At 39.5% G+C, this 17,066-nt stretch overlaps 1 protein-coding gene across 1 annotated transcript; it reads right to left on the reverse strand.

Moving 5' to 3' along the window:
- Positions 1 to 1,065: 1,065 nt before the first annotated feature.
- On the reverse strand, positions 1,066 to 5,041 carry LOC136884426 (transcription elongation factor, mitochondrial). Its single transcript, XM_067156572.2, has one exon. It carries the CDS (start codon positions 4,615 to 4,617, stop codon positions 3,646 to 3,648), a length of 972 nt encoding a protein of 323 aa, XP_067012673.2. The 5' UTR covers positions 4,618 to 5,041; the 3' UTR covers positions 1,066 to 3,645.
- Between the last annotated feature and the right edge of the window lie 12,025 nt (positions 5,042 to 17,066).

Consider the following 17,066-nt stretch of genomic DNA (forward strand, 5'->3'; position numbering starts at 1 on the left):
CTGGTAAGACAGCAGCAACATCATTCAGTGCTTGCAGCTGCTATCTGGCCTTCATACTATGAATTCCTTTCTTAGAAATAAATGCTAGCCACTCTAATACATCACCGGGCGAGTTGGCCGTGCGCATAGAGGCGCGTGGCTATGAGCTTGCATCCGGGAGATCGTGGGGTCGAGCCCCATTGTTGGCAGCCCTGAAGATGATTTTCCTTGGTTTCCCATTTTCACACCAGGCAAATGCTGGGGCTGTACCTTAATTAAGGCCACGGCCACTTCCAACTCCTAGGCCTTTCCTATTCCGTCGTCACCATAAGACCTATCTGTGTCGGTGCGACGTAAAGCAACTAGCAAAAAAAAAAAAGCAGTCGAACCCACCATTCCCCGAATGCAAGCGCATAGCTACGCGATACCAACAGCACGACAACTCGCTCAGTCATTTTTGAAAATATGTATTTTTCTATCAGCTGAGGATTTTTTAAATCGTCATATTTTGTATAGGCTACCCGAGATGTACAGTAGCCCACTGGTTTTCTGATTCAACATACTATTGGTTAAGTTATTGCGTCTGTCCACATATGGTTGAAGTCTTGTGCAACGATGTGACATATGAACTGAGAGAATACTGAGCCGTTCTTCCCAATATAAAACACGTACTTTTAAGTGGTCATGAGCATAGTCATAGGGGCAGGCTAGAGTCGAGTTTAATTGACAAATGTCAACTAAGTTATAATACTAAGATTCATTAAACTTATAAATAGTATAACCTAACAGCCTACCTACTTACTAGCTACTTCAGAATTATGTTTCGACTACCTTCTTAACACTGTAAATAAATCCATCTATTATTTAAACCTTCCTTTAAGAAGAGGACAGTGAATGCAAATGGGTATTATTTTCAAATGAGCTGAGCTCGAGAGTCCATTACAGTATACGATTCTTTCAGTGTACTATGGCTCACTGTATGTCTCGCTGCAGCGGAAGCTTGGCTATCCGCCAGTGTCCAGTGATATAAATTCTTATAATTTTGTTAAATACCACCTATTCAATACAATAAAAACGTAATAAAAACTTACATATTTATTAAGTTGTTGATATACATGTTTCGCTCCTTTTTTTGTGAGGAACATCAGCCAAATACAATTTATTTAAGGTTACATAAGATCATGAATCTATTCTATTGGATTAAATTATGCTTGTAAACCTGATTGACAAATCTTATAATATTTTACAAGTCATATAACAATAAAATTATGTCTTTAAATTAAAACATATTTGTCTAAAATCTATCTATGTCTAACATTTTATTGACGAAACTCATCTGGTGAACATGCTTTAAAATTATTTTAAAAAACCGTTGAGATCTGGCTAATTGTATTGATTCAATGTTGCTTGGCTTGTATGATTGTCGTTGAAACTCCGTTAACTATATTAACAGTTTGCTACAGTTAATTTCTTATGTTATGAACATTTAACTTGTTCTCGATGTTGCTGGAGTAACATTTGTTCAAACTGTATTGGCATTAATTTTATGTTGTCAATACGAGAATATTGTTCATGAACAAACTTGTTGGTGAATGAACACTTTCTAATGTGAGGTAGAATTTGAATGGTTCTCATATGTTCCAAATTGGGTTTGTTGGTAATTTTTCTTTCTGCTGCGTAACTGTCTAGTGTTACTCCTAGCCTCTTGATTCCTCTTGAGCCACTCAGCCCGGCTATCTATAAACTTGTACCTTCAATATCATATTAGCAAAACCTTAGGCTCGATATTGCATGATACTGGGTTCAGATTATTTTTATGTAGGCTATCTGCTTGAATACAAAAGGTAGGCCTAAAGTCTGTGCTAGAAACGAACATCTTACCAAATTCACAAGTTATACTTGGGGAGCACAGCCAGCAACTTTGCAAAAATTAGCAATAAGCCTACGAACATCAGCAGCAGAATGTGCAGCTCCTTCCTGCGAAGGATCAGTTCATGCAAACCACATAGATACTGCCAGAAATGAAATGGCTCACATTAGCACAGGATGCCTTAAACCAATACCTGCTCAAGAACTCTATCTGCTTTTCGGAATAACACCACCTGATACATGAAGGGACATAACTGATGCTAAATATAAGAAGCAATGGAAAATCCACGCTACTCTCTGTATAACGATTGCCCACCCAAAGACAGGACGATCTTCACTAGATCTGGAGTTCTTGATCTTGAGAAACTTAGAACCCTGTTCTGAGGTGCAAGATGAACCTTCAGATCCAAACACATATTCTCATATGGAGGAGACTTTGTAAACGCTGCACAAATCATTATCACTTAGAGGTAAATTTTAAGCCAGTTTTGATTTTTGAATTTAGGAAATATTGGATTTGACCTGGATACAGTACGGAAAGTAAGTTCATATTTGTGCCTCGGAGCTCCTTTTTCCCCAATCTGCATTTTTGATATTTGTTTTACGTCGTACCGACACAGATAGGTCTTACGGCGACGATGGGATAGGAAAGGCTTAGGAATGGGGAAGGAAGCGGCCATGAGCTTAATTAAGATACAGCCCCAGCATTTGCCTGGTGTGAAAATGGGAAACCATGGAAAACCATCTTCAGGGCTGCCGACAGTGGGGTTCGAACCCACTATATCCCGGATGCAAGCTCACAGCTGCGTGCCCCTAACCACAAGGCTAACTCGCCCAGTGAGCTGCATTTTCTGTACCTCTAATAACCTTATACCGGTACACATTTAGTGTAAAACAAATGTCTACACTAATAGGCCTAGTTCTGCTTCTCTGATGCTGACACAAGATATCATCAGGTCTCTTACCTGGTATGAAACTGCCCTAAATTGTTACGTTCAAAAACAGTTCAGAATTTTCATGTTAGCAAACAAAAGATTTTAGTGTCGTTTTAGAAGAGAGCAAAACTGAATAGTGATGTCCATTGCCCCCATAAACTCTTAACAAAGACATTCCATTTTTCTTTTTTTTTTATTCACCACCTATCCAAAAGTAAGAACTCTGAAGTTTGTAGTTAATAACTAAAGCTTTTTCTACTTCCTTTTCTTGGCATATCTGGTCCAAAATATATGTTGTATGAAGAAATAAGAATTAAGTGAGTATGAGTGCCTGATCTGTGTGTTTAGTTTTCAGAATTTGAAGAAATAAGAATTAAGTGAGTATAAGTGCCTGATCTATGTGTTTAGTTTTCAGAATTACCAGTTTATTCACAATTAAATTTGAGCACCATTTACACTAATCAGGTCACTGTATTCAGCCCTAAAATTAAAGCAGGAGCACTGATCCCCCAAAGAACAAGGGTATCTGGCATACAGACAGACCACTAAACTGTTGTGGTTTAAAAAATGTTGTCTATACAAGGTTAAGAGGAAAGATTAACAGGAGACAGAAAAGCACTCTCCCCTCCAGAAATAATAGGAAAAATACTACTTCATTCACTAAAACAAGTTTCTTCTTTTATTACTAGATGATCTCTCAAGGAGATAGAGTAACTTAAAACAAAAGGGTTTGCTAAGAAGAATGAACAACAGTTTTACCAATCCAAAAACTCTTCCTTATTTATAAATGTAATTATGTCTAGTATATACAATTCGAAGGATTTGCTACTTAAACACAAACTTTTATAAACAACATATTAAGCTATGATAACTCTTTTATATTCTTGAGGACTATCAGATCCATGAAAGATACAGTTAGAAGTAGAGCTTCAGAAAGTAGTTCTTTCTCAACACTATTTTTAGCTGAATATGTAATTCTTAAACTGCAGTCAGCACTGACAGAATTTTGAAAAGTGGTTTCAAGAATCTTAGATACTACAGACTGAGCAGACACTTTTTCATTCCCAACTAACCGTTCAAACAAACGAGCAGATGCAAGGTGTCGCAGGAAGAATACCCGATGACTAATTTCAGAAGAGCAAGAAACATTCTGGTCATTATTGAGAAGCATGAACAGAATTGTTCGGATATGGTGAAACAGTAAATCGGACAAGTGCTGCAGAGAATATCGAACATCCTCCATGACATACAAATCAGCTTGTGGTAATTTCTTCTTCACATCAACAAGAACTTCGTATAAATGACAAGGGTGATTCTTTATTCCACTGGGCAATTCATACATGTCCCAATGCAGCAACTCCCTATCTCTGGATAGATTAGCCCAAGAAATAACACTCCTATTGACGTGTAACCCAACCACATTTTTAACAACATTTCCGTTAATAAATTTGGCAGATGGAATTACTAATCCAGATCTACTCAGTCTCCCAACAACCTTTTTACTTCCATCTTTCACCTGTTCTTTGTCTGAAATAATGCTATCACACAGCCGTTCAAGTGTTTTTACACTCAAACCTTCTACTTCTAGAACTTCATTTAAATCCCGAAATGGTCCATTCTTCTCAAGGAATTTCTGCAATCTCTCAATTCTAGTTTTACTAATAGCAAACTCTGCCAAATTACCACGGCTCGAATCATTCAGGATCTGAAGTATTTTCTTTTGCTGTTCACTACTGTAGCGAGGTTCATACATATATCCAGCAGAATCATGCAATGGACGGATAATAAACGCACACTTTCGTCTCTGAGAAACAACATGCTTTAAAATTCGCATGATAATACAAAATCAATAATATTCCGCTTTCGGTGAATTACTGATCACGGACAGTTTTAGGTTAAAGTCGTCTTGAACATCAGGCTCACATGCGAAGTCACAGATTTTCAAATAGTTTCTGCTATAAGTGTCTGAACATATTCAGCACAGAAACGTATAGAAATTCAAAAATGAAGCTTATTTTCATATCACAAAGTTCCAGATTAACATAGGTTATGAACTAGGAACAACACAAACATCCGGAAGCAAAGAGATGTGCATGGTGCCAAGGAGAATTTGTATCCGAATTCCGAATGATCCGAGATCCGAAGTATGTAAAAGGTCGTCTTCTTATTCTTGTTTGTTTGTTGATCTTTGCATTGCGGTTTACCCGTTGTGATAAGTCTTGGATAAAAACTAAATATTAATGGAAATAATATTTAAATCATTTCTTTTGTTGTACTCTGCACATTTGTGCGCACTTCCAATAATAAATAAGTCTTGGATAAGCCGTTGGATTGGGCACATCAAGTCGCAAAGACTTTTATACTATCATCCTTATAAAATACTGAACCCAAGAAAACCAAAATTCCCTAGGGACATACCAATAGAAACCTGGGAAAAACATATGTGTCAAGTGCTTCAGGTTAAAGATACTCGACCGCTACAGGCACAATTAGAAGATGTAACTGAGTTTTTGCCTATAACTGTAATGAATATCGAGAACGCTATACACAGCATGGGAAATGGAAAGGCTTGTGGACCTGATCAGATTTACTAAAATACGAACATTTAAAAACTGTGACTTCAATTTTGAAAGAAACGTGGTCTTATTTAATGAACGAATGTCTTCGGAGAGGTAGAATACCAGATAGCTGGAGGAGATCCTACATCAAAATGGTATACAAGGGCAAAGGGGATATGGGAGATCCAGACTCGTACAGAGGTATCGCACTCGAATGCACTCTTTTTAAGGTAATGACCAAAATTCTCACTGACAGGCTAACAACACTTGTGGATCAATATATACCAGAGCAACAGTTTGGTTTCAGAAGAGGTAGATCTACCCTGCAAGCGGTGGAGTGTTTAAAACAAGATATCGAGGAAGCACTAAGAGTACCAGGTGGAAAGCTCCACGCAATCTTTGTTGACTTCTCTAAAGCTTTCGATATGCTCAATAGGAACATACTCCTGACAAAGTTGGAACAATTAATTGGTAAGAGTCACTACCTGACGGTCATAATCAAAGACATTCTCTCCAACAATACAGTATTTATACAGGATAACATATCAATATCAGATGCAATAGCACAGACCAATGGTGTACTACAAGGAGATCCTCTAAGTCCTCTTCTGTTCTCAATAATCACTTCGGATGTGACGCGATGCATCAAGGATGGTGTAAAGTTGTATGTATATGCAGATGATATGGTTCTCGCTGCAGAACGGCTGGAGGACCTGCAAGAGTCCTTTGATCTTCTGGCAGCATGGGCACATGAAATTGATCTCAGCATAAATGACCAAAAGACTGTCCACATGATTTTCAGAAAAGGCGGAAGATCAGCAGTGACTGACAGAGTCCATTACAATGGTAAAGAACTAACAAGGGTTAGTCACTTCAAATACCTGGGAGTCATATTCCAAACCAGAGGTGATGTTTTCACAAAACACATAGAGAATAGGACTATCTTGGCATTTAAAGCAGTGAATGAAATCAAAGATTTATGTAAGATGTCAGTTAAAGCAGCGATAGAGCTCTTCAATATTAAAGTTGTGCCTATAATCACCTATGGCCTACAACTCGTCTGGGAATACCTAAATATTAATAGTCTACGACGAATAGAGAAAGTCAAAGCCGCATACTTAAAGAAAGCTCTGGGGCTTTCGAAGTATACACTATCTCGACTTGTGTATGTTCTGACAAGGGAATCTTTCCTGATCGAAGAGCTACGCTTCAAGATGTCACTACCATCCACGACAAATTACGATCGACTACTTACGGAACTGAAGCAGAAAAGAGAAGACATTTGGTTAGATTTCTATGCAACGGATGCTATGACAACGCGGGGATGGATGGAAGCGAACTACGAATTAAGACATATTGTAATTAGATTGGCTGTTCATGGCTTTCACTTTAAGCTTTGCAAAACCAAAACATTTCATGAACCTGAACTTGGATGCATGTGTAAATTGTGCGATCGTGAATGTGATAGATACCACGTCTTGACATGTCCTAATAGAGGGAAATCATTGACTAAATTCTGTTCAGAAGAATGAGACCTATGTGGAAATGTTAGAATTAATGTACTTACTTACATGGCCATTTGGCTGCAATAAAACTATTATTAATACTTATCAAGTCGCCCGTGTTTGTTATTGTTACGATGCTTGTTTGTTTTATAGGCTAAGGTTGGTATCATTGGTTTTCATATTTACATACAGTATGTTTTTTCTATGTTTAGGAGGCATTCCGAAAATTTGTAATTTGTTTACACAAGTGCGATACAGTAAATATAATGTTAATCGTTGGTATGAGTATTCAGTAATGAATGTCCTTTGTGTTATTAACGTGAAATATTCGTCTTTGTGTGATGAGGTGTGGCTTTGTGGATTCAAGAAATATCTACTGTAGCTGCAACTGTGGATCGGAGGCAAAACTTTACACTCCGCAGCCCAAAGTTTATAACATTATGAGGAAGTGAAAATAATGAAAATCTTACTTGGAATTCCTTTTAGGGGATTGGCCTATTTTCTTGCATTGAATAATAATTGCTGTTGTAAGTACTATATTACACTGTATTTTAATAAATTAATAATCATGCATTACCATTAAGTCTGTGTCATTCGAGGATGTTTATTTTTATTTGTCATTCACTTGTAAAAATGTATGAAATTTCTGTTAAACTTAATGGTGAAGAAAAGGAGCCTTAGATATAATAATGTTTAATGCGGCGAATGGCCAAAAGTAATTACAGGATATACGCATGAATTATTCCTTACTTAGTTCAGTCAAGGATATATTTTTTCCGTGACAATGCAAAGCATGATATCTATCACATCGCTTGCCACACTACAAGCACAAACATTGCAGATCTGGTACATGATACGCCTTACGTTGGCAGCACTTATGATGAAACCCGTCAACAGCAAAGCGGGTCACTGAATAATTCGTAACCACTATCTGTCCACTCTGTCGTCATCGCATCAGTAGAGTAGAATTCATCCCATATTTCTTCTTTCTTCCTCTTCATTTCGACCAAGAGGTCTCCATAACTCGTAGTGTAAGGCATCTGAATCTGAAGATCTTCAATAAAGAAGTTTTCTCTTGTCATTTCATATACTAAACGAGATGGGGTGAATTTTGATGCACTTAGAAATCTTTTTAGGTAGATCGCTTTTTTAAGTCATGTTTGCTAAGATAGTCCCAAATGAGTTGTATTCTGTAGGTAACCACAGATGTTATTTTAACCCTAAACAAAATCCTTACGGTGTCAATAAAGATCTGGTTTAAGTGCTTGACGCTGCTGATTGCCAATATTCCAGCTATGGTTCTCTCTCTGATGTGTTCCGTGAACACTATCCCTCTGGTCTGCATTGTTATTCCTAAATATTTACACTTATTGACTATGTTAATTTTGACGTCTTCACACGTTAAGGTTTCTTTGCCTGAGGTTCTGCCTCCCCTTCTGAATATCATACCTACAGTCTTATTTCTGTTGATAGTTAATTGATTCTCTTCTGACCACTTAGTTAGTTTGTCCAGGGATTCCTGTAATTGTCCTAGATTTGGCAATAACAAAACCATGTCATCTGCATATATTAAGATCTTGACTTGTTCTGAGGCGGTAGCTTGTACTACATCATGTGTTCCTATATTAAATAATAAAGGGCTGATAGGGTCTCCATGGAGTAATCCTACAGCCTGCAATATCGGTTTTGATATTGATAAATTATCATCCACACTGACATAATTCTCTGATAAGATACTTCTAATTATCCGCAATATGTAATGATCTCCTATGATGTTTTCTAACTTTTCCAATATAAGACTTCTGCTAACCGAGTCAGACGCTTTTGAAAAGTGTGTGAAAACAGCTTATAGCTTCCTTTTTGGTATTCTAAGTGTTTCTTCTATTTCTTCAAGAAGACATTTAATCGTATGAAGAGTCGATCTTCCGGTCCTGAAACCAAACTGTTCCTGCGGGATGGAATGCTCAACTAGTTCTTCTAATCTTTTTGATATTAGTTCTGTGTAAATTTTAAATAGTGTGCTTTCTAATGCAATTCCACGATAATAGTTTGGGTCACTTACTTCTCCCTTTCCTTTATACAGAATTTTTAATATGGAATGTCGCCATCTGTGGGGTATAATTCCTTCAATTAGACATTTATTCAATAGCTCTGATATCGGCTCTTTCAGTGTCGTCCAGCTTGTTTTGATATGCTCATAGAAAATCAAATCGCGGCCAGCTGCTTTTCCGTCTTGCTTTTTTCTCTTCTGTTTCAGTTATTGTGAATAGATCCACTTCTAAGGAATTATTTACTCTATTATTTTGCTGTCTGGTATCTCGGGATTGTGGGATACCTGTAAAATGTGTCTCCCTTGATTGTATTGGTAGATGTCTTGGAAACTTAGGCTGTTTCGCTTTCAAAATTTTAAATGGTTCTTTCTTTGCTAGTGCCATTAGTTTTTCTTCTTCTTTCTGATTGTAATGTCTCTTTGCCTCCTTAATTGTAGTTTTATATATTCTTCTTTTCGCAGCATATTCCTTTAAGTTTTCAACAGTTGGTGAATTTCTTGTTTTATGTAAAGCTTCGATAGCTTCCTTCCTCTTGAAGTAGCACAGTCAATTGAACCAAGGCCTTGCCTTCCTTATAGGTGACTTTTGCTTTATAATCGCGTGTTTAATGATTTCTTCTATTCTTTCCAGTGCTTTATCTATATTGCCGTCCTTAATTAGCTGTAATATACCTAGTAGGTATTTTGACCCTGTTGTCATTAAGTTTGTCCCTATCTAGCTTTCTCGACGATGTTTCCCGAGGTGCTTCTCTTTCAATTTCAGTTATTATTGCGAATGTCATTTGCACTGGGATGTGTTTCCTTATGATTACTCCGTGCAAAGCTTTGGTTGTTTTTTCCTTTTGGCTTTCAATGTTACTGAATAAAAGGTCTATGCAACTGCTTCCATTCGGTCTGTTCATTTCTTTTAACGAGCAGAGTGAGTCCTTCTTCCTCCAAATATTGAATAACAGTCCGCACTTTTTCGTTCTGTTATCCATCAATTTGGCAGTTGAAATCCTCCCTAGAATCAGACGTTTGTTGTCATCCACTTGTGTAAGAGCTGTGTTAATTTCTCGAATAATGTCATATGATATCCACTCTGGCTGAAAATATGCGCTGATTATCCAACAAATTGTTGTTTCAACCAATAAGAGATTGTCTCTTTTATGTACTACTTCGAATGGGCTCAGAGCTGGGCTTAAAAGACATGAAATTCCCCTTTTAGGCCGCCCTCTATCTCCTTGAGATGCGAAGTTATGCACTGCATATTTTCCTTTCACATGCAGATAAGATGTTAGGAATGTTTCCGTCAGTATCACTATGTCATATGTACTAAACAGTTTTTCAGTAACTATAATTAATACGCCATTCAACCCCTCAACATTCCATAAAATACACCTTAATTCACGAAGTTTCACTGATTGATTGAAATTTAAAACTTTAATGAGAACTGAGTTAGTCAACTCGAATCTGTATGACTTTCCCCTGCTATTAAAATCGAAAGCAGCGAAAAATGATGCCTTCTGGCCAGAAATTTTTGTCATCTACCTTTTCTTTTTTTCGAGGAAGGTACACCAAGTTTGAATGCTTTGCTATATCCTTTGTTAGGCAAGCTTGTACATTCTATTACTTCCCTAACTCCATTTTCCTCCAAGTAAGATCTGATGTCCTCTTCAGTCATCGACTGCATAAATCTCCCCACATACATACATACTATTCTTCTTGCCACGGATAGCCGTCCATTGTCTCTTTTCTTTCCCAAATGTTGTATCCTCCTTTTATATCTCATCTGTCCCTCTTGCGTTTCTCCATTGATTATTCCGATGAATACAGCACTATCCATTTTCCTATTTTCTAATCTGTTTTCGCATGATTTCTCTACAATGTTCTCTTCCTTTTTCTTTCTCACTTGTTGCTTCTTACATCCATAACCTAACTGCCCCTCTGTCACTGTTCCTTTCGATGTTTATGTACCGGGCGGTACACCTCTACTCTGTTTATTTAAAAGTTGCGCCAGTTGAAACTCCTCTTCTGGAGGAAGGTTGAACTTTATCTATTCTATTAATTCTCTACTTTCTCAGAAGATGTCACCACGTGGAAAATTTTGAGTTTTTGAACTGTGTCACTTTTGATGTGTTTTTGTTTCGCTTGAAGTAAGAAGTGTGAACTTTCTCTTCTAGAGGACACTACTGAAGAATTACAATAGTGCAACCTAGTGCGAAATCAAAGAACTATTTTGTTGGAGAAATTTTTATTTCAAGAGTTTGTTCTTTGTTAAATTTCTTTCTGTCATGGTTTAAGTTGGCTGTATACCCCTCTTTTTCCCCTTATTTTGGATCTAGCCAATCCCGAATTTCTTTAATTAATTTTCCACCAATAATGTGTTTCTTCTTCCTCTATGTAGGGGTTTCTTTTCCCGAACCAATAAAGATTTTGTGGGAGGGTGTTTTCTTTCCCCTAACGCCTAGAAACTTCTGCGAGAGGATATAAACTGCTGATTTTGGGGTCTCCGGGCCACTTCTGTTCCATCTTTCAGTGTATTAAGTACATAGCAGGAGGCGGGAAGCGCCTCTTTCTTCTTCAGCCGTTCAACACCAGGTAATGGCCTATTAATAATTTCTTTTCTTGCTAGGTCGGCAGTTTAACACTCGCGGCGGGTTCGAAGCATTTCCATCATGTAACCTTTTCCTAAAATGTAATTACTCTTTTCATCTTTTTCTTGTAAAGCTACATATTGGGATAGAGAGTGCTAACCCTCTCGAGCTCCCACTCACATTTGTTTTGAGGTGAACTTATTTTCTCAAACTATTCTTCGTTTATGTAATGTAAAGTGTTCTTCTCTAAGTCACCTCTGTAGTATGGGACTAGCCCTTGCGTTAGTGGCCCAGAGCCAGATTAGGTTTTAAAAACAAAGTGTATTAGGAGTGCAAGTTCGCCTCCTCTCAAATTGTTATTTTAGAAGTCATGTAATCAACCTTCTTTTCATGTAATAGACCTCCGTAGTTTGGGTATTTTACCCCTGTAAATACGTCCTTAGAGGACAGCTTGAAGGTAGAGTTTGGTGTGGCCTTGTGATAGGCTTACAATTTTGAGAGCGGATCGCTCTTTGAAATTTGTTTCTGTATGCCTCGTGCAGGCTTTATGTGTAATGTTTGGAGCCAGTGCTCCTGGGCATGAATGGGGTTTTCTGCCCCTTGGCTAAAATTTTCTTTGGGAGTAAGGCGGGGCTGATTGCCCAAAAGTTATGAAGCGAGGGCACTGAGCCCGAACCCAGTAATATTGTACCTACATTTTTGCTACTCTGTACCTGTTATGATTGTTATCTCTTGTTTTTGAAAAGAAAATATAACCTAGTTAAATTTTAAATTAATTTTACATTGCACGTTAATTTCGTAGCTTGAAACCCATTCACACCCGCACCTTCTTTCACCTCTACCTACCACGGATATCTCCGTAACAAGTGGTAGCAGAGCGTGGTTGAATGGGTCTCAATTTAGCCCCTTTTGACGGCTAAACATTGCTTTGATTCGAACTCTAACAATTTTCTCAGTTGCTGGAATTTTTTGAGTTTTTCAAAATTGTTCTGTCATCATGCCCGGCCCTCGCGATGTTCTCCTCCTTAACTACTTGCGCAAAGAGGAGTTGATATATGAGTTAACTATCAGAAACGTTCAATCTGGAGGCACGGTTGCAATAGACACTAACAAGCTTAGAGAGTCCCTTGATTTGCCCATTTCCATCCCCAATTTGGGAGAGAAAGAAATTGATGACTCTCTTTCCACGATTGTCGAGAATATTACTGGGCTAGCATCGGTAGTCAGCTTTTTTGATGAAAACGATCCATCTCCTAATCAAATTAAGCGTGTGCAAGGCAGGCTGTATCACTTTGCAAATAGAGTTAATGATCTATTGTCTCTAAAGGTGAATGACGTTCAGAGGAAGCAAGCTAATACGCTCCTTGAAACTATTTCTGAATTGTCTAATAAGGTCACTCAATTGCTAACCGGCGAAGCTCCTCCCAAAACTGATCAACCCGCCACGGTGAATGTAGGTAACGAGGAAGAGCCTCCTCAGGGAGAAGTCAATAGTATAACCGTTGCTGCTCAAACTATCTCTGCCCCATCGAACAACGAATCTGAACGCCGCGCGTCATTGAGTAACATCCGCTCTGAATTAACTTCTTTGCCATTGAAACCTTTAACGACTATGTCACCGGGGTTCAGCAGCTTGCCTCATCCATTGGCAATGTTGCTTAGAGGTATCTCTAAGTTTTCCGTCAACACCACCAGTGACGTAATTTCATTTTTAAGATTTCTAGTGGAATTTCAGGATCATGCCCTTGTGTTTTCTCTTTCCCCATGTCAAATTTTGCAAATTATCTATCCTTATGCTATTGGTGTTCTATCTGACAAAATAGTTAGAGCCATTGCCGAGCAATCTTCTATTGAGGATTTCCATGCCCATTTGCTAGCTAACTTCATCCCGGCTAGGGCCAGGTCCTCCCTTATTCAGAAATACTATTATCGGGTACAGCGCTTGGATGAAAACCTGGCAGACTTCATCCAAGATATTAAGTTTTATACTAGGGTGTTTGCTCTCCACTTCCCTGAGGATCAGATCGTGCAAGCTATTGTCGAAGGGATTTCACCACCCTACAGGTCATATTTGTGTTTCGCGGCGTGCCCGCAAACCTTCTCTGAACTGGAAGCATTAGCCGTCTCTGCGGAAGGAGTTAGGTATGCCGATTCCTTGCGTGTGGCGAAAGAACCCCCGCCTTCCTTTAGTAACACTCGGCCTCCACCTCGCCGACCAGTCAATCCCCGTAAATGTTATGCTTGCGGGTCGCCTGACCATCTGCGGAATAAGTGTCCTCTGATCAAGTCAAGTGGGACAAGGAATGGAGCAGGGTCATCACAAGGCTGTTTTAAGTGTGGGGCCTTCTCACATATCGCCAAGAATTGCCCAAACTCAAATAGCACCCCCTCCTGCTCAACTTCTGGTGCAAATTCCAGCTATGCCAATAATAAAAAGTGACTAGTGGCGTCGGCTGAGCCGACTAATCCAGCTTCCCGAGACTCAGCCCCTAGTAAACAGGTTGTAAATGCAGAGAACGACCAGCCTTCAAATTCATCTTTTGAATGCCCTAAAGAGTGTCTTAGGATTGCGGCGGATACCCCCGCACCTGTTCCTTTTCTTAAGATTGAGTTAAATAACGAGCCTGTAACAGCTCTCTTAGATTCAGGCAGTGTTTGTTCCATTATTTCGGCTGATTGGTATTCTAAATTGAAATCTGTTTGTAAACTCCCTGACTATGTCTCTTCTCCTGTTCAATACGTTTCGGCTAATTCATCTCCATTAGAAATTCTAGGTTCCTTACTGGTCAAAATTCGTGTTTTTAAATTTACATGGAAAATCAAATTGTTTGTGGCCAAGCATTTGTCTTGCCCCATCATACTGGGAGCGGACTTCATGTCTCACACGGGTCTTGTGCTCGATCTTCAGAGTAAGTCGTGCACATTCAAATTTGCCTCTAATTGTAAAATCCCTCTATTAAAGTGTAATTCTGCATCATGTTCATCTATTTCGCCTACCCAGGATGAGATGTTGTTAGACCTTAGACATCTACCTGAGGAGCAGGCTGATAGTATTCGCAAATTGTGTCAGTCGTTTCCCGAGGTGTTCTCTGATACTCTTGGTGTTACTGACCTTATTGAATACAAAATTGAGGTCACGGACTCGACTCCTGTCCGTTTTCCACCGTATAGGCTATCTCCACCTAAAATGAAGGCTCTGAAGGAAATCATCGATCAGATGTTGAAGGATGGTATTATTAGGCCCTCTAAGTCAGCGTATTCTTCGCCTATTTTTCTAGTCCCGAAACCCCAAGGAGGCTTCAGGCCTGTCATTGATTACAGGGCTCTCAATCGGAAGGTGGTGTTACAATCTGTGCCCCTTCCCGACCTTCATTCTTGCTTTTCATGGTTTCGTAAGGCCAAGTTCTTCACCATCTTGGACTTGAATCAGGCCTATAATCAAATTCCCCTTGCCGAAGAGTCTAAACATCTTACAGCGTTTGCCACGGACTGGAATTTATATGAATACAACCGCGTGCCTTTCGGGCTCCCCACGGGGGCAGCTGTGCTCACTAGGCTACTAGATAGGGTCTTCTCCGACATCAAATTTGAGTACTTATATCACTACTTGGATGATGTCGTCGTATTTTCCGAGACTTTTGAAGAACATCTAGATCATCTGCGAGAAGTTCTGAATCGCCTTCGTAAGGCTGGGTTAACTGTCAAGTTGTCCAAGGTTGCCTTTGCTAAGCCCTCAATGTCATTCCTGGGGCATATTGTGTCACCCGATGGGGTAGCTGTCGATCATTCTAGAACACAGGCCATCCGTGATTTTAAACCTCCTAAGGACATCAAAGGTATCGCTAGATTCATTGGTATGGTGAATTTCTTCAGGAAGTTTATTCCTAACTTCGCTAATAGAGCGGCGCCCTTAAACCTTCTTCGTAGGAAAGGCATCAAATTCGAGTGGGGACCTTCTCAACAAGCCGCTTTCGAAGATCTTAAATTAGCTCTCTGTAATGCCCCTGTACTTGCTATGCCTGATTTCTCGAAGAAATTCATCGTCCAAACGGACGCGTCGTCGTCAGCTGTAGCTGCAGTCCTTCTTCAAGAGACTGAACTAGGGAGGCGTCCCATCGCCTATGCATCTAGGACTCTATCGGTTCAAGAAGCCAAGTATTCCATCTATGAGCTCGAAGGGTTGGCAGTCTTATTCGCCTTAGAAAAGTTCCGTCTCTATCTGGAACATGTCAAATTCGACCTGGAGACAGATAATCAAGCCTTAAGCTGGGTCTTAGGTAGGCCGCGTCGTACTGGTCGTATAGCTCGTTGGGCCATCCGTATTTCTGCCTTCCAATTTGATGTACGACATATCAGAGGTACCGAAAATGTTGTTGCTGATGGACTCAGCCGTATGTTTCATAACGACGTCGAAACCCACGAACCGGTCGATAGTTCATCACCTTCCGAGTCCATACTATCTGGTGTTAAGGCCATCTTAACAGATGCTCCCATGCTTTTTAGGGATATTGAGAAATACCAACGTGAAGATCCGACGCTGGCTCCTATAATGGAAACCCTTTCTTCTGGGGAACATGCTGTCCCTTATGTTCTGAGGAATGGTGTTCTATGTTGCCCTTCGAGGCATGATAAGTTGATGAAAGTTGTTGTTCCAGCGGTTCTTGTACCTATGATCTTCAAATACTATCATGAGACCCCATTGGGGGGGCATCTTGGAATCTTTAAAACTCGTGAAAAGATTCGTGAAATGTTCATATGGAAAGGTATGGACGGTGAAATCCGTGAACTTGTAAAAGCTTGTAAATCTTGTTTGCTCAGTAAACCCACCATGTCCACTAAAGTAGGCCTTTTGTCTTCTCATCAAGCGTCGCGCCCCATGGAACGCCTGTATATCGATTATGTGGGACCCTTCCCCCAGTCAAAGGGCAATGCCAACAAGTTCATCTTTGTGTGTGTAGATGGTTTTACAAGATTTTCCTGGTTATTTCCGACTAAGCTGGCTACCGCTCAGTCAACCATTACTTGCTTAAATTCTATTTTTGCTTCTTTTGGTCCGTGTCAATACATTGTATCTGATAATGCTAAAGCTTTTACATCAAATCTGTTTCGTAAATTCTGTTTTGACTTGTCCATCTCTCATGTAACTACTTCTGCTTATTACCCTCAACCTTCTCTGGCTGAACGGGTTAACCGTAATCTCAGGTCCGCACTTATTGCCTATCATCATGAAGATCCTTCCAGGTGGGACACGTCCCTGCATTGGATAGCTTTTGCTTTGAATTCGGCGGTTCATGAATCTCACAAGTTTACTCCAGCTTCTTTGATGTTTAAGTTCGTTCCCAACACGCCGCTCTCTAACCTCTGGTCTCTGAATGACATTCTGCCCGAGACAATAGATCCGGACAACATTAAAGATCTTTGGAAGAAGGCTAAAGCCAATCTTAAAGTATCTCATGAAAAGGTTAGGGAAAGGTATGATCGTGGACGGAGACCCACCACCTTGAAGGTAGGTGACCAGGTTATGGTCAAAAATTTTGTTCCCGCGGGCAAGCTTGCCCCCAGATTTCATGGGCCTTGTATCATTCTCGATTTTC

Source organism: Anabrus simplex, chromosome 12 (genome assembly GCF_040414725.1).
Source record: "Anabrus simplex isolate iqAnaSimp1 chromosome 12, ASM4041472v1, whole genome shotgun sequence".
NCBI classification, from domain to species: Eukaryota; Metazoa; Arthropoda; class Insecta; order Orthoptera; family Tettigoniidae; genus Anabrus; species Anabrus simplex.